This window comes from Cheilinus undulatus, linkage group 13 (genome assembly GCF_018320785.1).
Source record: "Cheilinus undulatus linkage group 13, ASM1832078v1, whole genome shotgun sequence".
In the NCBI taxonomy this organism is placed as follows: Eukaryota; Metazoa; Chordata; class Actinopteri; order Labriformes; family Labridae; genus Cheilinus; species Cheilinus undulatus.
The window spans coordinates 35,164,722-35,191,266 of record NC_054877.1 but is presented as its reverse complement, the minus strand read 5'-3'; the positions used below and the strand labels follow the sequence as shown (position 1 = coordinate 35,191,266).

At 39.3% G+C, this 26,545-nt stretch overlaps 1 protein-coding gene across 1 annotated transcript in view; it reads left to right on the top strand.

The window, feature by feature from the left end:
* slc1a7a (solute carrier family 1 member 7a) overlaps positions 1-26,545 on the top strand; it is an 84,500-nt gene that overhangs the window by 19,118 nt on the left and 38,837 nt on the right. The window contains exon 2 of the mRNA XM_041803743.1: positions 4,233-4,312. Coding sequence (XP_041659677.1) covers positions 4,233-4,312 — 80 coding nt within the window. The remainder of the gene's footprint in view (positions 1-4,232; positions 4,313-26,545) is intronic.

Sequence of the window (26,545 nt, the reverse complement as noted above, 5' to 3'; positions counted from 1 at the left end):
GTTCATAAGAACATGGCCATCAGGAGGCTGCACAGAGCAAACACTGCTGGTGAGACTGGACCAAATATTCACCAGCTCCCTCTCCTTATTTGGACTTATCCTCAAATTTGCTGAAATCTGAGTGTCTCATGCTGGCTCATAAACAAAGTGTTTACAGGTGGAGATGGGAAACTTAAAACATGAGAAACTGACTGGCAGTTTCTGCAGTAGTCACTGGACTACTATCTTACTCCAGTCTAAACACCAAGGAAGAATCCAGTGATTGGTAAAGTAGGCCCAGCTCTGCTATGGTGTAGTGCCCTTTACCAGTCCTCCTTTCTCTTGTCGTCTGCTGGGCGTAAGATCTGTGGAGCACAGGCAGAACACCAGGGCTAGTTTGGGGCTGTTAGGTGAATCTTAACTCTCTTTCATATCTTGCATTTATGCTCTTCTATGCTCCATGAAGTCTTCATTTATGTCATCATGTCTGTGTAGCTGGATCAGCAGCAGAACACAGCTGCTTATTAGCTGCCTAAAAGGGCAATCTAAAATGTCAAGTGTACTGTCTTCTCTGCTGCAGTCTATTCTCGTATGTTTTGAACAGATGATGTCTCTATAAACGTAGTCAAACATGTGATAATCCAGGATATATTTTTCTAAAATTAATACTAATAATAAGCCTTTTGTTATAAATCCACTTAGCTTTCCATCACTATTGGTTGATGAATGGTGACAAAGACAAGATATTTACTGTTCAGACTCATAAACTTTATTGTTTTTTATAAATATGTACACATTCTGAATGCCTGCCACACATTCCAAAATAGCTAGGACAGGAGCATGTTTAGCACTGTTACTTCACCTTCTTCTAACAATACTCAGTTTTCCTCAGGGGACTGGAGACACTAATTGTTTAAGTATTGAAAGTAGAAATCTTTCCCCTTCTTAATAGAAGTATACCACAGCAATGTGGGGTTTCAGTAATCATACCGTGCTTTAAATTTTCAATGGCAAACAGGTTTTGGAGTGCATGCAGGCCACTCTTGTACCTGTATTCTTGTTTACTGTGAAAACATGCTGTTTTAACTAGTGTAGAGTGGCTTGGCATGGTCTTCTTAAAGACCCTGTAAAGTAAAATCCAAAGTTTTTGTCTTAGCATACAAATTATGTTGGAAAATGGTTGATGTAAACATATGAAAACACTGAGATCTATATGTGACTGCATTCTGGATTTAGATTGTTAGAAAGTTTTTCACCTCTTCCCTGGCTGGGTTTAATTTGGGCAGGGCAAATATGTGGGCTGGTGATGTCACCAGCCCAGAGTGGAGAATGACCCCGCCCCTCTAACACTACAATATAAAATCACAGAGCAGTTCCTCTCAGTGCAGTCTGTTGTTAGCTGATGTCACTGCCTTTATTTGTGTTCTGTTTTTTTGTTCATTGTGAGGTAAATTTGCCAAATCTATTGGCCACAGTGGCTATGGATCATTTAAAGCATCATAACAGAAATTTTACCTCCAGTTTCCAAATACAGCGACCGTGCCGCGATCCACAGGAGAATCGTACTGCGGAGCACATCGCTCCCTCTCTAGTCTATCAGAGTAGTTCCACAGCCAGCGCTCTAGTCCGGCAGCGGTGTGTACCTGGAGCGCCACTTCGCTCTGCTACGTTTGAGATACACTGCAGGTCTATTTTCAGCGCAGACCGCTGCCAAACCGCGTCAATTCCCGTTGATCAGAAAGCTCCAAAAAAAGGGAGTCACAAGCGTAGAATATCTGGTTCTTTCAAAATAAAACACGATGCACAGACTCCCAATCGCAAATCATCACTATGTCATCATTACGTCTCATCCTGCAGCGAGAGCAAAGGGTCACCGAGAGGTCAGTGGGTCACAGAACTACAACAGCGCCATTGACAAAGAAAAGTTAACTTTTGAGGACATTTATTCACAGAATTTTACATAAAACCACACATCCTTTGAGCCAACATTAACCTTTTAACTTCCTAATGTATTAATCCATTTGGCTAGTCTGGGGCTGTTAGGTGATGATAATATCATGGACTTACACCGAACAGGATGGTAGATGATTGACATACTATTCCTGTGTGAACTCGCAGTTCTCCTGTGATCTCTGTCTGCTGATCAGGGCTCTGCACCACAGCTTAGTGCTCTAGACAAGCTTCCAGGGGGCGAGGTTACTCGCCTTCGGTTGGAGTGAACCCGTGGCGCTTTGGTGAGCACCGCAGTCATCCTATGTGGAAATTGCGGGTTAGCCAGAAAACAGACTTTGCCTCTTCTCTGGCACAGAGGAAGGCAGCTGCACTCTGATCATAAGGTCATTCAGATTGTAACCTTTTTTTATCTGAAAGTGATGCAAAGTTTTAAACCAGGTCCACCTAAAGGGTCGAAGGTCATGGGCATTGTTGGTTTTCTGTGTTGCCTCCTGCATGCAGAGATGTCTCCAGGTTCTCTGAATCTTTTGATGATATTACAGACTGTAGATTAAAATCTCCAAATTGTTTGACTATTTGCCCATAAGGTCTTTCACAAAGTGGACAACCTGACATCTGTTGTCAGTGATTGTTAATGACTTAGCCCATTCAGGCATATCTCCAGGTGGTCCTATCATAACTTGGTACAAATTAACCTTCATTTACCTGTGGAATAGCCTGGGTGTTTGTTGAGCATCTCACAACGTTCCCAGTGTTTTTCTTGGCCCATCCCAATGTTTTTGGAACGTTTACAGACATCAAATTCAGATTATTCAGATATTTCCTCTTAAACAATCAAGTTTATCAGTCTCAGCATGTTGCATTTGTGCTGTTTCCAACTGAATACAGGTTGAAAAAGATTTGCAAATCACTTTTTCTGTTGTTATTGACATTTTTATCCGTGTACCAACATTTGGTGGTCAGCCCTTTACATGGGTCTGTATGTGACTGGGTGACTGAGTGAGTGAACATACTTTCAGGGCCTACTGTGTTGTGCCATGGGCGGGGTTTAGTCAAAGCTGCCGGTAATGGCTGCCTCCAGTGTGGTGATAACTGTGGATGTAACTGTAGCGTGGCATCAGTTTCACTAGAAGTGGACCACGTTTCTGTATGGAATAGAGAATAAAAATAACCCTTAACACTTCTCATGACGTGAAAGATGTTTTCTTTTGTCTACCGACCTGCTTCAGCATGAGTGTGTGATAGTTGGCAGAGAAGATATTTTAGCTCATCTCCCGACTTTCCTTGGCATCAATTTCACTGAGAAGCCCCGCCATTGACAATCTACGGCATCACTATCTTGTCAGCATGTAGCACATTCGCATAACGTCATTTGTCGCTCTGATTGGTCCATCATGAGTGTGACAGATACAATGTTCTTTAAATTACATTTTGAGAATTTTTTGAAGAGTCCTGCCCTTCTCAAACACTTTCTATGGGACCTTTCCCAGATGAATGAGAACTACATTCATGCAATGGATATATGAGTTGATCTTGTGTTTCAGGTTAACTGTTAACTGTTGACAGGGCCTATGTGTTAAAGACATAAGAGGCACATTTACACACCCCAAATACTAATCACTCTGCAAGAACACACTATTCAGTCAGGCATTTCAACAGGCATCCAAGATAGTTGCAGTCAGCCATATACTAGGTTTTATTCTAGTCTTGTTGACATAAGGGTTTATCATTTTAAAAAAACTTTTTTTTTCTTTTTTTTTGTAACACTGGACATATTAAATAATATGTAACAAGGATTCAGGAGATTTTTGGGGGGGTCATCAAATGAGTTTTCAGAATTTCTTTGCAACAGTATTTAATGCAAAGTTTATGTCTGCAGTATCACTCTCACCCTCTCCACCATAATATAAAACAAGGCTCTACCAGCCACTGGATGGTAAAAGAACTAAAGTCACAGTTATGAGTTGGCTAGGCATGCAAAGAAAGCTTAGTGATGAAGGTGAAGGAGCTTCTTCCAGGCTTTTAAAACAGAAAGCATCATGCCAGGAACAGATCGAGTCTGAAATTAGTGTTATCCTAGCCACTACTTGCCATCAGCTCAACCAACCAGCTGAGGATGGCACAGAAGGCTGCCTTGATAAGAAATAATGTATGGACAGTTGAGTTGGGTCAAATTTGGTAAACACTGGTTTAGACATATCAGAAATATCAGGCTAGCAAGGGAGCTAAAAATGTGCATTACACATTATCCTTACATGTTGAACTTTGTTCATAAACAGTCTTTTCTTTGCCATTTGCAGGAGGTGAAGTACTTCCAGTTTCCTGGAGAGCTGCTGATGAGGATGTTGAAAATGCTCATCTTGCCCCTCGTCGTATCCAGGTGAGAGCAGCACGACTCCGCATGTGCTCATACATAAACTAGAACAACAGGAAGTGTGTACACCCTGTGTGCTGAGTGCCAAACTTGAGAAGCATGATTATTTAGTCAGATGATGATTTCAGGACTTAAGGAAAAGGTCAGGGTCATAAGGGGCTTCAAATCTAATCATTGTCACCTGTTGCTTTGAAGTCATCTAGTCTATTTGAGTTATATCTGACAAATCCTGGAGTGAAACAACCCAAACCAGCATTGTTATACAGGGCTGTAGTGAAGAGACACCAAGGCAGACAGCAGCCTTATTTGAAGCAGGGAAAAAATGTGAAGAGGGAAGATGTTATTTCCAACTTGTTGTAAATAACTTAGAAATACAGCAACACCTCTGCAAAAACATGGGGGATGAGTCAGGATTTTGTATGAATGATGCTGGAGACATGCCTCTTTCTGCCTTCTGCGAGCCTCTCCATTCTGCCAACCATCAAAGCCTCTGTCTCCTGTTAGCTGTTTAAGGGCCTATATAATTTTGAAAAATCTTATTTATTTGGCCTTGTATTACAATAAACATCAAGTCCAATTTTGTTTACTTTAAGTGAACATTTCTTATATTTTGGAAATACTAAAATTTAACTGAAATCAGCAGTTTTGGGTGTCCGGGACATCATTTCTGTTGCCATGATATGGACACTGGTATCAATATTGTTTGATTTTAACCATGATATTGGCATTAAAAATCCTGGTGTCAGGGTGTTCAGATGATCTAGTTGTTAGGACACACCCTATGTATGCTGGTGGCCTGGGTTCAAGTCCAGCCTGTGGCTCTTTGCCTGCACGTCTTTCCCCAACTCTCTAATCCCTGTTTCTGACTCGATGCACTGTCTTTCCCTATAGACAAACGCATATAAAAAGCCCATCCATCCCTTTTCTATACCCCTTATCCCATTGGGGATCGCAGGGGGGCTGGAGCCTATATAGAGACAGACAACCAGGCACACTTACATTCACACCTATGACCAATTTAGAGTCACCAATTAACCTAACAAGCATGTTTTTGTTGGTGGGAGGAAGCCGGAGTACCCGGAGAGAACCCACTCGTGCACGGGGAGAACATGCAAACTGTGCACAGAAAGGCCCCGGACCTTCTAGCTGTGAGGCCACAGCACTAACCCCTGCACCAAGCCCCCTTGATAAAATATCTAAAAGATCAATGAAAATCCAGGTATCGTGACTACCCTAGTTAGGACATAATAAGTTTGAGTCGGATAGAGTTAAAATAACAAATGCAAAACTTAGTTTGGAAATATGTCAAAGACTGGTGGGGCATTTTTGTTGACTGCCTTGGCTGCATTTGTGTGAAACATCTTTGATTTTGGATTGTTGTTTTTAATCCTATTATTTAACCTGTTATCATAGGCGCCTCTCCAGTTCAGTAATGTTTTTTATGATGGCTTCCAGCTTGATGCTCACTACATTATATCATGGAGGTTCTCAGTCAAGTTATTTATTTGTTTCTCTGCTCGAAACATCACATTGGTGCAATGAAAAATTGTATTTTTGGAGCCCTGCAGTGTGCGAGACTTCTTTCTGTTCTTTGTAAGTCTCTTTTTCAGCTCAGCACCTGCCCATATTGGTTTGGATGTGCGTGTAGACGTTTTTCCTGCATTTTTGTGGATTGCCTTGTCTGTATTTGTGTGAAACATCTTTGATTTTGGATTGTCGTTTTCAATACTATTATTTAACCTGTTGAATCTTGGACCTACATATTAAAAAACTGACTGGGGGTATAGGCCTCCTCCTGATGCTACAATGCAGCCACCTGTTGCTCAGCTCAGCCATGTCAATAATAATAATAGAAGACTCTTAGCCTTAATACACTGAAAACAGATTTGTTCAAAATTAAATAAATCTGCCCCTGTAAAATGTTTAGCATCAAAGAAATGAGCTACCTGACATCTGTTGTCAGTGATTGTTAACGACTTAGCCCATTCAGGCATATATCCAGGTGGTCCTATCATAACTTGGTACAAATTAACCTTCATTTACCTGTGTAATAGCCTAGGTGTTTGTTGAGCATCTCACAATGTTCCCAGTGTTTTTCCTGGCCCGTCCCAATGTTTTTGGATTGTTTACAGACATCAAATTCAGATTATTCAGATTATTCAGATTAATGAGCTATTTAGCTATTTGTACCAGGCTGTAATTATGTTTATTTCTGCTGTGGAAATGGGGATTTTAATCCACGTGTTAATGACACTTCCGAGGTGTTTGCCATCAGCCTGTAGTGGACACTCAAGGAACTGCAGTTTCACTATTACACTGTCTTTATTTAACAGTAGTTATTCCTGCTTGGTTTTAACCCCAACCCCAATCAGCTTCCACTGTGACAGCCTGTTAATTTTGTATCATAAGTCCTGGCATACAGGAAGTTGCACCTTCTACTCTACAAACCTAAGTTTAATGTTTGCTCTGGAAAATTCATTACAGCTGCCATGCTGAAGATGAATGGGTCTTTTTAGTGATCACATTCAATAAAGAAATCCAATAGTGAAGGGTAGTTGGGTTAAAGATTATATGAAATATTTTTTTAAAAGTTTAATATTTAATCATTTCTGACATCGATCAACTTTCAGTGCCAGCAAATCAGTCTTCCCACCATTTTCTTCATTCTCTGTAGATACTGAAGAGGTGGAAACATTATTAATGCATGAGGACGCCATCTTCATACAGAATACATACTTTGACATTTTACATCATTTAAAACCAGACCAGTTAACTGAAAAAGACAAGTGGGTTATACTAGTACATCTGCTTTTTTCTATGTGTATTTTCAATGTTCACATGGAAAATCTTCTATTTCATTAAAAGGAGGGAAAAAAAAAGAAAATGTAACAAAATATTTTATGCTAAATCAAGACATGGGAGTTTTAGAGATGGTGTTTTGGAAAGGCAGAACTTCTTTTAAAAAATCTTTGAGTGCGACAACATGAATGCGCTGTCTATCACACTTATAATGGTCCAATCAGAGCAACAGAACATATTTCATTGTAGGTGTGCACCCCAGGGAGTAATAATAATATGAGCTCCATGGGTAGCCTTCATTGGTGTTCACTACCAGTAGAGCCAGTTGGTGAATCAAACTTTTGCCAAAGCCAGTCAGGAGAAAAATAAAATCACCAAGAAAAGATTTAAGTGCAGTTTAGTAATCTTTTAACAAAGAAATGTTTGTAGTTCTAATAAAACTACAGCTATTGCTGCATCCATGCTAATCTCTTCACCTGTCACCATTGTTTACCATATTTCAGTAAAACTAAGCTCCATCTGTAGGTACTGCCTTGTTCCCCTTAAATTATTCTGGCTGGTCCAGCCAAGCATTTAAGCTTGAAGTTTTGCAAGAATGATCCACCTAACCACAGACATGAAAACCACTGGCTTCATAAGGTTATATTTAAAATGAAAACAATTTAAAATCCAAAATACATTGTTCTACCTTTACTCTCTAAGACTGACATTACATAAAAGAAGAGGTGACACAGGTTATTTAAAGTCAAATAACTTTTGAATAAATCATAGTCTCTTGAACCTAGCTGTTTTGCCATTCCAATGATTCTATCCATGCCCTCAAATCTCTAACAGAAGCTTTTCTAGTGAGCACAGAACTTGGGTGACTTTATGGGTATTTATAGATTAAATCCACAGCAGTAGATCTGATACTGAATGCCTTTTTTGTCCATTTTCATTCATTTTCAATCATTTCTGCCACTAGCTTTGAATGCTAACTTCCATACCGTATTCCACAATGGTTTGTGACCGTCTGACAACCAATGGCAGGCTGCAGCACACATATTGTTAAAGCTTAGGTTGTCCTGAAAATAAGGATGTTTAGAGCTGTTTGCCTCACATGTTTTACAAGCTCTTTATAACAAAAAGCCAGGCAAGACAAAATGGTTTTAAAAAGATAGCTTAAGCCTTGTATACACTTTGCAGTTTTAGGCTGTCCCACAGGAAGATGACAGATCATGGTGATATCTTTGGTCATGGATCTAAAACAACCGTCCTATGTCTTTCTCTTGTCATGATCTTGCAACCAAAGATAGCCTGGGATAAAATTCTTACAGTGTCAGAAATTTAGGATTACAATGTTACAATGTGACTGCTACTATGACCTATGCCAACTAACCAACCAATAGGAGTAAAACAGGAAATGACATAACAATAAATGGCACAGTGACACTAACAAACAAGTTAGCATTAGAACGGAGACAATGCCAAAATGTAGACGTTTGTTGGATTCCAACAAGGAGGAAAATGTTTATCTCAGTTTTAACAGTTAGAGCAGCTTTGATGTTGCTTTGCTCCACTATTTACCACGACACCTGAAGGGTAGATGAATGATGCGCACTGTGCATCATTGCACAGTGATGTTGTTTATTTCTTGTGTATTAGTGCACACCATAGCCTGCGATTCAGTGTCTTCTAGTGGGAGTTGTCATTGCACAGTCTGCACATCAGACTTCAAGTCCTATGAGATTTATGTCTCACAGTGTAGCCTGCCAGACACTTATAAGTTTGCAAAACATGCACAGTCTAGAAGGCTTTAGGGCTTGAAGGGTTAAAGGTTGAAGGCTTTTCTAACACAAATATGTAGAAATGTCACAATGTCTATGTAAAAATGTAGACATTGTGACATTTAGGTCAATGTTAAAGTTATTTTTTCCACTTCAGTGGGTATAAAGTCTAAGGAGTCAATCAAATGGTATGATGTTTTCTTTTCAGTTTGGTTTCAAGAATGAACTTTCCATGTTGTAGCACACTTTAAGCCATGTAAGCATCCCGGCTCCACCTATGGTTTAATCATTAAAACTTCCAATTAGGTGTAAGAATCTGAGCAGTTTTTCTGTTCGAATTAAAACAAAAATCTGTCTTAAAAATCACATTTCCATACCATCTGATAACATTTATATGCACAGTTGATCTGATTTATTCCTTTGATGAGTTGATAGATGTAAATGAGAAGCACTATATTTAAGATTCTCTCAGCATCCTAATCGACCTTTTCAAACATCCAGGATCAGAAGGGACGGTTTATATCAAAGTACAGCAGTTGCCCTTTTATAGCGCAGGATGCAGTTTTATACGCACGCAGCCTGCCAGATTCTCCAGTTTGACTATTTTAGGCCCAAAGCTCTCAGTCGTCTGCCTGAGGTCACTGAGGTCCAACACACAGAAAAAAAACTCCCAAAACAATTCATGCAAACACACCAGTTACATGCAGGGCGCTTTGTGCAATAAGCTACTTACGATCCATGCAACAGCAAAGACTGGATGAGAAGTTAATCCTCCCTCCCTCACTCTGTCTCTTTCCCTCTGTCTGTCTCTCTGGCTCTATCTCCCTCTGTCTTCCTCTCATTTATTTCACATTTCTGCCTTTACCTTTGCTTTTAAAACACAAGTCAAATGACTATTACAGCATGTGTCAGTTAATATATGCATTTCCAGATGCCTCTCCACACATTCAGAGTGCAGGTTTTTCCTGCCAAATGTGTTGCATGTGAGGTGAAGAGACGGTAATTACGACTAATCTGAGACAGTGCATGCAGGCAGGAGGCCAAACCTGACTGTGCCGCACAAACATAAACTCTCCACAAAAGAATTTAGAAGCAATTGGGGGGTCAACATTTAACTCTCCAAGCATGGGCTCAGGGTGCTGGAGCTCCTGTTGAGTGTGCAGCATATGCCTACTTGTAAGCTTTATTTCTGTCTCTACGTTCTGTCTGTCCTTTCTCTGACGACAGCAGTGTTTGTATCTAGATTGGGATGCACAGGCCGGCTGGCTGACATGGTGCATGGTACAGCAGGGCTTATCTAAGGGGTGAATATCCGCAGCAGCCCTATAGCCCGCCTGTCCCCATTTTTTCTCCCCTCCCAGGGCCATCTGCGCACCAGCCAAAGCGGAAACCAGATTATCCTACGGGCGCGTCATGCAGAATCAATGGCCACTCCACTTACTGCATCCTTATGTTCCGTGTGTCTTTTATTTTTGGTTTCTAATTTGAGCGCTTTTGTTACTAGAGCAAGATTGAAAACATGCTGATGTATATTTTCTTGTGGTTGGCAGAAAAAGAATCATGTCTGTTAATAAAGTCTTCTTAAAGGCTCTCGTTTAACAATGCTTTGGCTGAGATCTGTAGGTCAAAGGTGAAGAGCAGTTCAATGAAAGGCAGCATGCACACAAACATATGGCTGATCCGGACGATTTTCACAGAGCTGATAACACCCAGCAAGCATTTTTTTCTTTGAAAAGACTTTCCAACTGGTTTATTGATATATGTTTATCCACGACAGCTGTTGATTAAACATCTAAATTTAGGCCATCTTTCCTTAAGAAATCTGCTCCAGTTAGGAGATTGATCGTACAAAGATGAACAGTGATCTCCAGCTCTAGTGCCGTACATGTGATTTCATATTTTGCACAGTTTTGCAGGTCATCACAGTCACAAGCATAAGAGTTGTAAAGAGCATCGTCTGGCTCAATTTTAATGGTGCCTGCATCAGGGTTGCCAGGTCTATGTGACGAAACCAGCCCAATAGCTGATAAAAACTAACCCAAAACCAGATCAAAGCTGAAATTCAAAATAAGCCTCTACCACACCGCATAAATTTGCGTGTGTGCAGATGTGCTGCTTCTGTGTGTGTAGCGTGTATGTCTGTGTGCCAGTGTGGCACAGCAGAGCTTTGGTTGTGTGCCATGTTCATGCTCCCCTGTTTCTCTACTGGTTGATTTAGTTTTATTTGAGTGTAAATAGAGTTGTTTTATTCTGCTTTGGATATTATATACTCATGCACATACAAGACATTAAAAATAGTCCCACTCAACCCGGGGACCAAAAAAATCTACCCGCAGCAGTATGCAAAAAGTAGCCCTTACAACCCTGGCCTGCACGCAAGCTCACAGCTTACAGCAGTTCCCCAGAAAGTCTTCTTAGTTGATGTCATTAGTTTTGGAGATTGATGAACTGTCCACAAATAAAATCAGAACCCAGGGGTCTTTCCATTTCCAGAGCGGCCTTGTGCAGCAACCAGCACTGAAAAATGAAGTCAAAACAGAGTCACTGCACATGAGGCTGGCACCAAAAGCCCACAAATCTCACACACACACCATGTTCAAATATCAATTTTTACAGCATCTGTTTTGATCATCATTAGAGTGATATCATGTCTTATAAGCATGTTAGCTGTTCATCAGGAGTCTGAAGGCCCTACCTCATTGCCTGTCACTTTGTTGATTGAAAGTTAGATCAATGCTGTATTCACACAGGACTAGAATTACCTAGGGACCTCTGATAATTTGTAATAATTGGTCAGGACGTCAGTGTTTTTAGTCCCATGCGAAGCCACCATGCCAGTAGATGTTTTCTACAGTGCTTTTTTTTCTTTTTTACATTTTTGCCACTTCAGACCCATTTGTGCCCCTTTTTAATTCCATTTCACCACCTTTTCTGCCCATTTCTTCCACTTTTAGGCAATTTTTTGTCACTCTTTACCCTTTAAACCACTTCTAAACCAATTCTAGCCACATCCACCTATTTTTGCTGCTGTTTACCCTATATTGCCACTATTAACCCCTTTTGACAACTTTTTATACCAATTTTAACCACATGACACCATTTGTTACACCCATTTTTACCAGTTTTACCCATTTCTGACACTTCCCGCTTATTTACCTGCCTCGGGTAACCCATTTTTGCCAGTTTAAACAATTTTCCCCATTTTTAATCCCATTCCACTATTTTTCACCCATCTTTGCCACTTTAATACCATGTGTGCCACTTTTTAATCCCACTTCACCAACTTTCCCACCAAGTACTGCCCCTTTAAAGGCAATATTGACATTGTTAACCCCTTTTACCAGTTTTTCTGCCTATTTTTGCCACTTTCATGCTTCAACTAAATCACTACCTTAGCTACTGCCTCAGATGCACCAGATGAAACTGTATGGTAGCTGATCGATTCTGTGGCAAATCTGCTTGAAGCTTTGCAAGATGGATCTGCCTAATAACAGACATGAGCATCTGCCCAATCCATCATCTTTACAAGGCTACAGTATCTATTAAACTGAAATGAAAAAAAAAATCTTTATGTTCTATCTCAGTGCAGTATTTTCTCAAGGCTTTTAAGTCCCTTTAGAGAGAAACTGTCAAAATCATCATTTTTGTCATGGTTCAGATCCTAAATGAACAAATGATCAAAATAATGAGACAAACTACAGCAGTGTTGCCTTATAGACACATCTTATAAAGACACCTTGCATAAACCTTTCCCATCCCCTCTGTTTCCTAACAAACCTAAACACTGTTATCACAGAAAGTGCTCACTGGGCTGCTGCTGCGTTTGTGTGGGTCTGTCTTTAGGTGTAAATGAGTTCAGCTCACTCAGCAGTTAATTCCAGTGTTATATTCACCTGCATTTGTCTTTATTTAACCCTAGGTTTCTTTTTATTTTGCTCTCTACATGACAACTACTTAAAGAAGTAGTGAACACTTTAACTTTTTTTTCATCTGTACACTGAAGTATCTGACTGAACTATGATAAAACACATCAATGCTGGTGTTATTTCTGACATTTGCACCAAACTGATATAAATCTGCATTTTACGGCTTTTAATTAGCTCAAACATAATTATAACAGGCAATTTTATACCCTTTAGTATTCAAAAAGAATATAAATGACTTGATAATCTCAGTCATTTATTTTCAGATGTATAGTGAGGCGGAACAGCATGTACATTATCTGGACTGAACATCTACTGACTCAAATGTGTTCCATATGGTTATAGATTTCATGTAAGCATGTATGTGAAAGATCAATAAGCCCCTTGACACTTTGATTGGTCTGGTTCCTTCTAATTTCTCATCTAACAAAGGAACACAGTGATCTGTTATTGTATTAGGACAGGGATCATGGTAATCTCTGAGAGCATTTCTCTGACTAAAGGAAGAAAATTGAGTTAAAATAAGAGTGTAATTTTCTTGTAACAGCTCTCATGTACCTGTGAACAGAGTGAAAATGAGCCTGCTAATGGATTTGCTCCAAACTGAAGCCCTTCTAGCGAAGTCTTAGTGAGTTTATTATTAGTGAGACTGTGCAATGGTCATGAGCTCATTAAGTGCAAGACGGCAATTTAAAGGAAATGGAGAGCAAAACACATCATGTGTTTCCAACATTTAAAATCTGTGTAGATCTCATTAGTGCCTTTTTTATGCTGAAATGTAGTTTTACTTATTTTGCAAAAGATGATGGAGGTAAGGCTCTCTCTGCTCTGAGGTTGTGAAAATTACGTTTGCATATTTTAATAGCCACGGTACTGTTTTAATTACCATTATCAGACGATGCTGCATAATGAGTGCACTTTTATCTTAAATTCCTTGAGAGTCTGTGTCAATTTCCACAGCACCACTCCCTGTGTGTATAGGTACTTCAACAATGATTTAAAAAACCCTTGTTAATGATTTTGGGCTAATTTGGCAAACAATACTGGAGCATATATCCTTGAGCATAGATATAGAAGAGTAGATACGACACGCCCCTTTGAGCTGCGTGCCTATGGCGAGGCTAAGCTAGTGGGGGCAAAAGTGTCAGGGCGTTCCATGGTTGTAGATGGCATGAAAACTAAAACAACAAGGATGCCTGCACATTGTGCTGCATACGGTTGCACACTACACCGTATGGTTGAAACAAGGAAACTGGAAATAACATTTCATAGGTAAAAATAGTTTTTGGCTCTTTTTTCATTATTAAATCTTGTTCAGAGCTTCAGTAACTACCTGGCTACTAGCAAAACACTAACGCGAGCTAGCAGCTTGACAGCCAAATACCAGATGATTAATAGTAGCTGTAGTATAGTTGTACAAGCAGCAGTAGAAGTATAAATAGCCTTTAGAGTCGTAAAAGTAGTACCAGCATTTGTAATAGTATTACCAGTTGTAGTAGCAGTGCCAGTATCAGCAGTAGTAGTTGGTGTACTACCACTACTACTAGTAGTAGTTATACACGTTATATACATTATTTAAGTCCAAGGTGAAGTGAAGTGTTACTATTTACTCAGTGACACGCACAACAATTTCAATGTACCTGTTTCTAACTTGTACAAATGGCAATAAACTCTATTCTATTCTATCGCCACAGTGTGTTTGTTTCTATAAACATATATATAGAGAGAGAGATAAGGAGGGAGAGGGAGACAAATAAATAAATATTAATGATTATTTGATTACCTTTACAATTAAATCTTTCAATCTAAAAAATATTTTCTATATATGTATATCTTTATCTTTCTATTTTTATACATACAACTATATGTCTATTTATATACATTTATAAATATATAATGGCTGAACATAAACGATTCCCAGACCTCTGGACTTAAAGAGTAAAATAACTACAATTGTAGGCTACATTGGTAGAAAGCCCTTTTCTGTTTTTTTTTTTTAATCAAATGTTCTGTGTTAATAGCACATGTTTTGACGTTGACAATAAAGCAAACCGCATGAAAATCGGTTGAGAAATGAGCAAGTTATGATTTATTTTCAATGTACATGCATTGCCTTTAATGAGAACGTCGCCCCCGCCAAGATGGCCGCCATGTAGGCACGTCGCTTAGCAGGCTGCTACAACGCGCTGGCGTATCTAGTGTTCTATAGATATCTATGTCCTTGAGCACCATGGCAGGGCCCGGCTGGCACTTCTTCTCTAGTGAAACTCTTAAAGCCAAACTATTGCACCACTAGTTGTAATGTAATACAAGCCACCGTTTTTATCATTTTTTATGTGGACTGTAGATAACATTTATCTGTGCTTGACCAAGCTTCGTCTGTTCGAAAGCAAGCAGAACATTATTTCACATTCCCAGATCTTATATGATAATATTTGATAAATATTTCTCACATTCAATCAGGGATGAGGGGAGGGAAGGGAGAGGAAAGAGAGGAACTTTGCTCCTCGGTCCTGATGTAGCTCATTTTATTTGTCAAGTGTAAGGACATTTCTTCAACTATAAATCCCTTCTAACACTCCTGTATACCCTGCCTTATGAATGTTTTTTTTAGACCCGAAGCCTTTTTAAATCAGGATTTAATGAAATACCAGTGGAGATGCTCGCTCTACACACTGTACATGTGTGACAAGTGCCTGCATAATGTGCTTTTTGAACACCTGCACTGTATATCCAGGTAAAGTTCGGGAGGGTATGTTGGTATTGAAAAATAAGTACTGCCCAATCCTACTATGAATCATTTCATTACTCATCACTACCGCAGCATGTTAGCATGCAGAGAACCACGGCTATAATAGGAAATGTGCTAATCTTTGACACATTTTTATAGTCTTCTTGTAAAACTCCACAGAACTACTAAAGAAGCTAACAACTAAAGTGAGTTGTTTTCTTTTCAAAAATGACAAAAGTCGTGTACTTACATGTCTACAGTCACCATGGTTCATGTTATGCAGTTCTCTGGAGTTTACTCCTCTGTAGCAGCTACGTCCCCTGTTTTGTTGCTCTGATTGGCCTGTAAAGATGTGAAGACAGAACTTTCATCAAAACACCTTCTGAGTATTTTTTCAAAGCATTTTCCCAAACGCTGTGTATGAGTAGTTTTTCAGATGGATGTGTGAAACAAATTCATCTGGCGTGTCAGGTTAATAATTGTAAGCTAAGTGTGTAAAAAAGCATAGACAGCTCTCACACAATCATTTTACATCCTTATTATAAGTCATGCTGAACTTACTAGAATGAAAGCATATGCTGGATTTTTTGGCACTCTTGTAGCTCATTTTTGCTCTACGTTTGACAGACCTTTCTGTCTGTACTGGGCCTTCATTTCGTCCATTCTCTCATAGCTTACCGATACGGACCAAACATACCAATGCCATCGCCAATCATGGGGGGCAGTGTTGAGCAATGCAGCCAATAGTTCAACCCAGAGCAGGAAAACCCAACGGAGAGGTATCATTTGACAATTTAAGCAAGCTTTCTGAGGAAATATTACTGAATATTGAGCAAGCTGTTAGAAAATACAAACATGTCAATGATGTTAGCTCGCCTGAGCACAGCTGAGCAGAGGACAGACTGTTCTTCCTACAGTTTATGGCAGTGGTTCACAATAAGAGGAGCAGCATCAACACAGTATCAGTCAGGAATATTTAGAGTTTTTCATCAATGTTCATGTAACAAAGCGTGTTCTTAGCCACTTTTACCTTCAGAAGCACCTCAGCTACAGTTTTAGAAATTTTCCATTTTCTTCAACTTCCTTCAGGTTGCTGTCTTGGTTCACCACCAACAACCAGTGATCTGTTGGCTCATTTTATGCATTTTTATTCATTACAGGAGCTTTGCATTGACTGTTTAAGGCTGAATGTAGGCATGTAAAGAGTGGAACAGGAGGCAGATCTACTTGTGCACATTTCCTGGTAGATTGGGATTTATGAAAAGAACTTTCCGTGAAGATATACATGTGCACTTTTAGTCTAGATTCTACATTTTTTTTTTATAAATGAGACCCCTGGGCCTTAACAATTTCTCGTATTTGAAACCCTGGTGCAATTATGCATTTGCAGTGGCAGCTCCTAAACTCTAGAAGAGTGTAGTCCAGAAGATCAGCTCTGCTGATTCTGTCGTTCTTTTAAAAAACTGATAAAAACGAATTATTACAGACCTGCACTGTTATAAACTGTCTGTTTCTGTGTTTGTGAATACATGCTGGTTGGAGATTTTGCATATTTGTTGTTTGGATGTCTGTATGTATGGTTTTTAGTGGATGTATGAGTTTCACATATATTTATCTTGTGTCTTTTTGCTTCTGCCCATCTGTACTCTGATGAGATTCTGTTCTCTCCCTCTTTCTCGCTCTTCTTCATATGTGAAGCACTTTCTAGCTCTGTGCTTTAAGAATAGCTGTATGATTAAAGATTATTTTGAGAATTACTGAAAGGATAATTTAGCACCTATCAGAACACTTCACCAGCAAAGATCTCAAAAGAAATCTATGCCTGCCTTTTTTTTTTTTACAGAGAAGGACACTGCTGTGAATAATTAAAGGGATGCAATTAAAACTTTGTGAACAAGAGAAGCTTAAGCACCATTCAAACATTTATTTTTCGTACACAGCATGTCATGTTTGACAAAGGCTTCAAAATTGTGGCTCTTTTGTTGCAGTTTCTTAGCAGCATTATATATATGACCTTGTGTCAGACAGCAAAGAGCTCAACAAAAAACATGTTCTGCAGGCAGGGTCTGGTGGATGATGAGCTGAGTTTTAGTTAAGAATGTTTTTGTTTTGTTGGTATTAATGGGGAAAAACTTCATAAAGGTGGTAACAGAGCTACAGGAGAAATGAAGGGAAACTTTGAGCTCTGACAGATGTGATTTAAGGCAAAATAAATAAAGCTCAAATAAGATGAAGAGAGACTTTGACCTGGCAGTTCAAAAAGAACACACTGTCCATGAGTGTATTACCCGTTGTTGCAGAAATATATAAAAACCTATATTCCATACATGTGTTGTGTAATGTTTTTTAATCAGTCCTTTTATTTGCCAGCTGGGTTTGCATCTTAACAGATGATACTCTTGTTTTTCCTGCCCTTTCCGGGTCGAACAAACCTGGCATCTGACAACGCTGTCTGCTGCATGTTATTGGTCGACTCTGCAGGTCATGCGGCCAAGATAGATGAACGAGAGGTTTATAGTGAATTGGTTTTCTTAATCTCAGCATACAGAGAAAGATAAGCACACAGCAGTGCACAGCAGGACACTCAGTACATTTACATGCAGTCAGGAAAAAGTTTAATGTATGTCTATGGACTTTCAAAATGCACATTAATATGTTGGCTCAACTGTGATTGTACTTATATAAAGCTGGACCAATACAGCTAGATAAGGTGAATGGGACCAATTTACTCTTATGTAAATATACCTCAATCAGACCAGATTGGAGAGGGCCTTTTGCCTATGCCCTACAATCTATGTCAGAGAGCAAGCTTCTTTCATGCATCTATCAAGGTCCATCCACGATTAACATATTTATAACTCACTGAAACGTGAATTATTTCTCTGACGTTATTTTTATGAACATGATCAGAGGAAGAATCAGTCCAGGACTGTCATCAGCTTGACCCAAAGCATACAAGAACACAGGGTGGGATTCTTTTTCTCTGAGTGAGGTTCCCTCTCTCTTGTGAAGAGGCTTTGCTATAAAGGATGAAACCAAAGACTGTATAAAGACTGTGCTCGCCTCAGGTTAAGCCAAAGAGTTAGCTCTCCTTGTTAACTGGCTGCAGTGTCGGTCATAAGCCTCACCTCTTCTATTTTAACTCACAGGATGTGGATCAAACTGTAAACCCAGGTTCTAATGCCATCTTTTTTTCTGAGAAGTGTCTTCTTAAACAATTATTTGATGCCATAAAATGATGTAACTTGCACTTTGGATGGAAAGCAAATGATAATCATCACAGGAGTCACTGAGCTTCCCGAGTGTCTGCTCTAAACTGACTCAAGTACCTGCTCTGCTGTTGACTGCAATGACCTGAGGGAAATTTGATGTTTTTCATAAGCTACCATAAATATCAGCTGTGTCAGACGCACTTTTAATACTTTTTTTCATCTAGATTGCTCGGTTGCCACCGGTGCATCTTTAAAGTGGGGGTCTTATGCCTTTTTTTTTCAAGGCTTTGCACCATCTCTCTGACACCCACGTAGTAGCTTCACATGGTTTACAGCTCAAAAAACTCCACATGTTTCTCACACTGGCGTCCTGAAAAACCCTTATTTTAACCTCCATCTAAAATGCTTCGTTTCCGCTGCTGTCTCTTTAACACCCCCCCCCCCCACCCCCCCCCACCGGACCTGCTTTCCTCCAATTGGCCGATTTTCCAGAGGCAATGTGCTAGAATACTTAGCACACAGACCAGCTGGAGCTGGCCACACCATCTATGCTGATAACCAACCCACCAGTTGAGAACCAAGGTTTGATAGAGGCATTTTTCAGCCATGTTTCATCATCTCCACCAGCGAGACGACCCACTATGCCATTTGTCAGTAGGATTACAGACAAACCACTGGCCTGATTCTCATGGTCATGTGGGGGTGGTGCCTTATCATTCAATCTGTTGAAACAGTAAAGTAATAATGCTTCTTTGTTGAGAACAAGACATCAAATATGGATTCAGCTCACAAACATGCAAACAATCATGTGTCAGGCATAAGACTCAGCAATCAAAGCGTATTCAAAACATAAAGAGCAATCCGGTGCATTTCTAACTCAAGAACAAGCAATCAAAACTGACTCACGATTTAGCAGACAAACTTTTCTGAGTCACCAGTATGCAAATAGTAAAGTATCACACTCCCAAACAGGAAATCAATAGGGCATTCAGTTAGATACTACTGGTATCAGTCTATACAACTCAGGAACAAGCAAACACTAGTATTTCTGACAGGAACTACAAATTACAAATATTTCCAACCCATCAAAAAGCAAACATTACCCACGAACAAAATGAGAATATAATAATCACCTCACAAAAGAAAACTGTAACAGGTCCAACTAACAAACAAGCGACTCATATTGCATATTTTTATTTGCACACTATAACAGATTTTTATTTAGAAAAGGCAAAAATGACCAGGGTCAGTATTATTAGCTCCCTTCAAGAACTGACATTTACTGAGCCATTGTACCATTGCCATTGAAGTCTGCTAAGGACAGCCTGGAGAAGGCTTATGAATACTGGAAGTGTGTCCTTCAGTAAGATGAAACTAACTAGAGCTCTTTGGCCATAGAGGTATTGCTTATGTTGGGAGAAAAAAGGGAGAGGCGTATCACCCAAAGAACACCGTCCCCACAGTGAAACATGTTGGTGGGAGTATTATGCTGTGGGGATGCTTCAGTGTGTCTAAAACTAGAAACCTTGTCAAGGAGGAAGGAACCATGAAGATAGAAGGATATGTGGAGATTTAGAAAGAAATCCTGAAGCAGTCAGCAAAAAAGCTGGGTCTGGGTCATCACTTTTTCTTCCAACACAATAACGACCTAAAACATACGACACTCCTGGTCAGAGCTACCTTCAAAAGACCAAAGAGAGCGTTATTGAGTGGCCTGCACAAAGCCCTGACTTAAATCCCACTGAAAATCTGAGGAGTGAACTGAAGACGAAGGTCCATGCCAGAAGACCATTAAATCTGGATTTGTGTCAGAGACTTGTTAAAAACTACAACAAATGACTGCAAGCTGTTATCCAGCAAAAACAAGACACTATTTACTATTAGCACCAGGGGGGCCAATAATTTTGACCCTGGTAGTTTTTTGTTTTTTGTGGAATATTTTCATTTCTGTGTGCAAAGTAAAATAATTTCAGCATCCAAAATAAAACTAGGATGTTGGAAAAAGCTGTGTTAAAATTGTTTGCTTTGTTCAACAGCATGCATATAAAGATGTTAATGGAAAAATAAACACATGAAAAGTTAAAGGACTATTTACTTATACATTTAACGTTCTTTAAAATACAAAATACTTATAGAACATTTAAGTTCTATAATTATATATGGGGTGAATAATGTAATTTCAAAGAGGAATCAACATGCTGATTCTTGATAAAACTTTAGACATGCAGGGACAGGATAAACCTCACAGAGACATGATTGGCACTAGGATGCTGTAGAAGTTTAGGTCGAACCACCAGATTTAGATTTGCCTATCAGAAAAGTCTTTCAGCCTTGGCTAAGGTCAGTGCTCTTTGAGTGGTCTTAACTTGCAGCACATTCAATGTTGTGGAAAGTTTTACGGACATGGCACACAGTGTAAGCCATTCTGAGCTTCTTATGTGAAACTCACTCTTCCACACCAACTGTCTGCCTAATGATAAAGCTGTTGATAGTGCGTGTCATCTGGAGACCTTAGATAAACTGAACACAAAACAGTGAGTCGTCCAAGAAGCAGATCATGGATGTGGTCTACAGAATAAGAGCGGTCGGCAATGGTGCCGCTACCACATGGCCCTCATAGATAACCCCTCTCCAAGGAGCCTCAGCCTCTTTTATTCATCTGGACTGCGGATTACTGTAATGCTCTTGCTCAGCGAAGGTGCAGCAGGGAGGACAGTAAGCCCCATATGGTCCAAAAATCTTGCAGCAGATCTGCTCTCTGTGTGCTCGAAACCTCTCTATTGAGGCAGCTTCACATGGCAGGCGATGCTCTGTAATCCCACCTTGACTTGGATATCACAGAGGAGGATCTCAAAGTTGACACTGTGCTCAGTATCAAGAGCCTTATTCTTTTTCTCTCAATAGTAAGCAGAGCAGCAACAGCTGAAGTGCACTGAAGAATTTTTTCAAAGGTACTTTTTCACAGTGAAGCAAAAAACATTCAACTGCGCATTGTTGACAGGCTGTAGCTTAGAGGTCAGAGTCAGGTTAAATAAAATCATGATCATTAATATTTGTCCTGTAATTGTGAAATTGGCTGCTAGATCCCTAACCTTGCAATCCATCTTGCTGAGCTCCAGTCTGAAACGACTGTGCCAGTTTCATTGTACTGGGTGAGGGTAGCAATTGCTGCCACCTGTTGTAGCATTTTGCTCAGATTTAGACAGTAAAGTGGTAGTTTTATCATTACAGGACCACATTTCTTTAAATAAAGAGCAAAGAAATGTGCTGGAAGCTTTTCATGACAGAAAAGATGCTTTCTCTTTTCCCCCCATCATGCTTCAGCATTGGTTAGAAGAGAGGTTTAGTTGTACTGTAAGCTGGTATACATAATGGTTGCTGCAGATGTAGTGATAAGCTTGGATGAAGCCATACACCGCTTTCCAAATTATTATGCAAACTGGATTTTAGTGTCAAACAGATGCTCACACTTGTCTGTTTATGTGTTTACAGACACATATTCCCCTTATCTGCCGCATCTTTGTATCTTTAACACAAAAGAGGGAAAAGGGAAACCACCTCTCAAATGGTAGCTGGCTCCATCTATTTGAAAACTTGATTTTTCTATCTTTTTCCCCCACTTCAGTGGCAACAGCTGTCACACAAGGCGCATCAGGAGCTCAAGATAAGAAAAGACTGACTGACTTATCCTATCTGCATTTCATGTAGAGAAAATATTATCAGATTTAAAAGCAATGAGTAGGGAGGAGGAGGAGAAATGGGAAGCCAGGAGGTAAATCCCATCAAAAGCAAATATAATTTTTCCCTCTTTTTCCATCTCCTGGCTGCAATTTCTGGCTTTCTAAAGAGCTGCAGAGGGAAATGTCATGTCAACCCAGCAGTCTGCCCCAAACATCTGGACATACAATGCTGCATAATTCAGCTAAAACAGCCTGTACGTCGCCCTCAGCTTGACTTTCTACTTATGATGTCCTGATTTTCCTGCTGGAGCTCATCTAATCCCTGATGGCTGCAGAGCCCCTTAATTATCACCGCCACACTTGTTGTCCAATAAACCGGGGGGGGGGGGGGGGATTGTTTATTCACACAAGCTTCTGGAATTCTAATCACGTCTCGACAAGCAACAAACAAACAGAAGATTTTCAGACTGAAACAGCATGGTGGATGGAGTAATTATAACATATTCTGAAGTCTGATGGAAATTTAAATCATGATGAGGCTGAATAAGGAGACATACATAGAAATGGCTGGAATATATAAACTTAGTGATTCTTAATAGAGAAAATGATGACTAAAACCAAATTGAAGCATATCCAACTAATAGAGGGGCTTTGGAGGTTTTTTCTGCCACTACAGGGATGGGTCTGTTTTCCATGACAGAGGACATCAGTTGTGATCAGATTATCCAATAGTAGTGGCACTTTTCTTGTAGAAACTTCTTCAAAAAAGGCAGTAAATTTACTCCATTTAGATCCTCTAGAGTTAGATTGGACAGTAGTAATTTTCTACCGTCATACCCCGCCACAATTTTACCTGGATACACAGTCGTACTGCCAGGTATTAAAAAAGCACATTATATGAGCACTTGTTGGCGTGCATGCACGAGCAGAGCGCACACTTCTATTTAATACTTTAGGTAAAAAAATACATATATATTTAAAAGGCAAAATTTACAGGAGTGCTGGAGGTGATTTATAGTTGAAGCTTTGTTGTCACAAGTAAACTTTTACTCAGGACAGTGGTGCAAACAAAGATTCTCTCTTCTCCCTCTTTTTTTCCCTCTTCACTCCCTTCCTCCCAGATGTAGTATGAGAAATAAACTGTTATCATGTAGGACAAGGGTCATCAACTACATATGGACAAGGGCTAGGTTTTTCCTGTACAGGTACTTTGGGGGCGGACCTCTAAAAAAACTAAATACATTTTTTAAATGATCTCATTAACGTGTTTTTTGTTTAAATATTTTAATTTTCTTTCAAATGTATTTAAGATCAGTCCTATTTATCACAGCCAGCCACAAGGGGGCGATTGAGATATTTTAGCTAAATATTCTTGAAGTTAAAGGTTGACAGAAAATGACAGTTTTATCAGGAATAGATTTTAGCTGTGCCTGGTGTTGCTGTGGCGTTGCTAATGTGGTCATTAATAAACGCTATCATTCTGATAACTGATCTACACCCAGAAACAAGAATTTGTTTTTAAACCCATGTTGTTGTGGATCCAGAGCTTGGATTTTAAAGACAATCTTACCGCGGTGCCATGCAGCCCTGTGCCAGCACAATGTTGTGCTATGGCACGTGAGTTTCCATGCACCCGTATGTACAGTATGTGTGCACTTGTCGTTTTTATAAGGGACATCACCAGCAAACTTCACAAACTTCAGGAAAACTGGCTCCTGTATGACTTTAGATGATCTTGTAGAAATAAGTCTGTTGAATTATGTTGACAGTGTTATTATTAATATAGCCGTGGCTTTGTCTTTCAGTTGCCCTTACTCATCACATTTTTTGAGTCTGGCCTCACAGCGAATATTTGAATTTCCTCCAAGCTTATCTTCTTTATCAGGGAAAATTTAGCTTGATCAGAACATGGCATGTAGTGTAGCTGCAGGATAAGTGCAGGGCTTCTTTCTGTGCATGTTTGCATCTACTCTAGCTTTATATTCTTAGTGAATTAGTCCTTAGGAGATCCTGAAAGCAAATGATGTGCAATTTTTTCTTAGTGAGTCAGGTCCTGTGAGTGCATTTGGCTTATTATAAGCAGCTCTTTAGCAGTTTATCTTAGTGGATGCCCTTCCACGAAAAGGCTATTATTTTGAGAATAGGCCCATTAGCCCATTTAGACTGAGATTACTCTAATTTTTGCACACAAGATACTTCATTTAGCATAAAAACAAGAAGTGTTGGAGAACTGCAGGCATGGTTCTTTCTAATTATTCAAAATATTTACATAGCATTAGCTCTGTAGTCTTTATTCAGCTCATGCAAACCACAAAGTCTACAACAGCAAGGTGGGTTTTCTTCTATAAGAATATCTAATGAGGGTTTTATGCCAGAGCCTTTTCCAGCGTTTTTATTGTTGTCTTGTATTGTACTTGTATGCAGCTTTAAGGATGGGAGTTCATAATTCAAGAATAAACGAACAGTGACGAACAGCGACAGAAGGCCTGTTTGTAAACACAAACAGGCCTTCTGTATTTGCACATTGACCGCCAACTACCGCTGCTTCACAGGGAGTAAGCGTCAATATAATATCTTACTAGTGTAATTGGGGTTGTGTCTGTTCATCTGCGTTGAGTTGCACACCACACCATTGCTTCATTTGTTCAACAGGACGACTGGAGCAACCAATAGGAATAAGGTGGATACAGCAAACAGTGCTGCTTTTCAAACATAGGTTTTAAAAAAAATGATTTCAAATTTTTTTCATTTCAGATTAGTGAAATGCTGTTATTGTGTACAGCATTGGGTGTTTTGTCTGATAAAGTAAATTGCTAGAGAAATCAGATTACTTTGTTTTTAATTACAGGTAACTTAGTGTGCTAATTTTGCTAAAATGACGTTTCCCTTTGACACAAGGAATCCAGGAAATTTACGCACTGTTTCTGTTTCTCTACCTGTAGCTATGCACCAGTAGAAGATAAACACAGCAGTGAGATGGCAGAGAGGACACATTAATGTGTGGAATTTTACCCATTATGTTTACTTTTTTGATAAAAGGCACATGAGCATCATCATTAAGAAGTGTTAGATAAGTGTTTTCATTGAAATGGCAGTGCTGCACATGTTTGAATGAGGTATACAGAATTACCAAGTATTTGTGTAATATAATATGCCTGTACTGAGTTCACTGTCAGATTGTGAACATAATAAAGATCTGTAAAGATTATCATCTTTGTTTTTCTGTTATTAGGCTGCAAAGTTACATAAACTTCGCTGTAACATAATGGAAGAGTCAACCCACATGCAGGCGCAGTCGGCTAAATAACATTTATGAAACATACAAGTGGAACAAGTAGCTAAAGGGTTTCAATCAGCTACCTAGAGAGCACTTATCGTTAATGTACTTCTTGTGTGAAGGTAAAAGGTAATTGTGTTTCCTGCCTGACTGGAGACGCTGAGCCAGATCCACAGCATGCTGGGCAACAATGAGCTGCATGCAGAGCCTCAGTAAAAAGATTTCTAACATTGAAGCCAGTGCATCAACTAGTTGTGCAGATTTATTAGTTCAGATCAGTTTAATTTCAAACTACTATGAAGGGTGACAGTGAAAAATAAATGATAAAAGTGGAGGTTGATAAAAACTCATATGACATGAATAATAAAGTGATAAAACTGCCTTTTAATTAAAAAAAAAAAAAAACTTTCAATGTGATGAAAAAAATGGCAAATTTAGTCATTTTGACTATTTTTCTTTCATCATTTGAACATTTCTAGTGTGTAGTATTTAGCCTAGTAGCATTTAAACTTGGTACAAATGAAAAATATTTATTTTCAGGTCCATCTAAATAAGTGTTTCATCACCTGAAAATATACATTTTGTTATTTTTAATAAACTTATTAAAAATATATGATATACATAAGGAGGGTCCCCTCCATGGCCTCTGCTATTTTGAATTTTGCATGTTTCTACAGTACTACGGAGTGACTAAATAACATTTATCGTTGATAATGGTTTGGGTTTTTTGGAGTAACACTGGTTGCCACACTTAACACTGGAGAAGTGAGCATTGCAGTCTACAATCTGACTGTTACATGTTTCTAATATTACCAATTTTACACACTGCACCTTTAAGGAAAGAGGCCTCC